The 387-nt window shown below is 57.1% G+C and overlaps 1 protein-coding gene across 1 annotated transcript in view; it reads left to right on the top strand.

The window, feature by feature from the left end:
- Nucleotides 1-387, top strand: part of LOC119582168 — a gene marked incomplete at its 5' end in the record, with an annotated part of 1370 nt that overhangs the window by 317 nt on the left and 666 nt on the right. Inside the window, 1 exon segment of the mRNA XM_037930405.1 lies at nt 14-265. Coding sequence (XP_037786333.1) covers nt 14-265 — 252 coding nt within the window.

Raw genomic sequence — 387 nt, forward strand, 5'->3', positions numbered from 1 at the left:
CTATTCTCACCAGCTATGCGGAGTCTCCGGCACTTTTTCCTCCTGCTACGAGAAGGACGCTCCCGAAGCCGCGTCCTGCGCGTGTCAAGTCAACGAAGGCTTCCTGGCCGACCCCTACGACCCACGGAAATTCGTGATGTGCTTGCCCGACGGGAGCCAAGTCTCCTCCTTCTGCCCGGTCGAAGGCGAGGTGTTTGACGTCGTCGGGAATTCGTGCGGCTTGCCGACGACCACCACGACCCCTGAGCCCATCGTGTGTGCCGAAGTGAGCCCCCTTTGCCTCGGCTGTTCCTCTGCTTGAGAGCGTAATGCCGGCTTCAGATGATTCTCCTCTTCGTTTTTTTCATTAGCGTACTTATTATAATTTCGCGTGCTCTTTCTCATCCC

The sequence above is a fragment of the Penaeus monodon genome, chromosome 15 (genome assembly GCF_015228065.2).
Source record: "Penaeus monodon isolate SGIC_2016 chromosome 15, NSTDA_Pmon_1, whole genome shotgun sequence".
NCBI classification, from domain to species: domain Eukaryota; kingdom Metazoa; phylum Arthropoda; class Malacostraca; order Decapoda; family Penaeidae; genus Penaeus; species Penaeus monodon.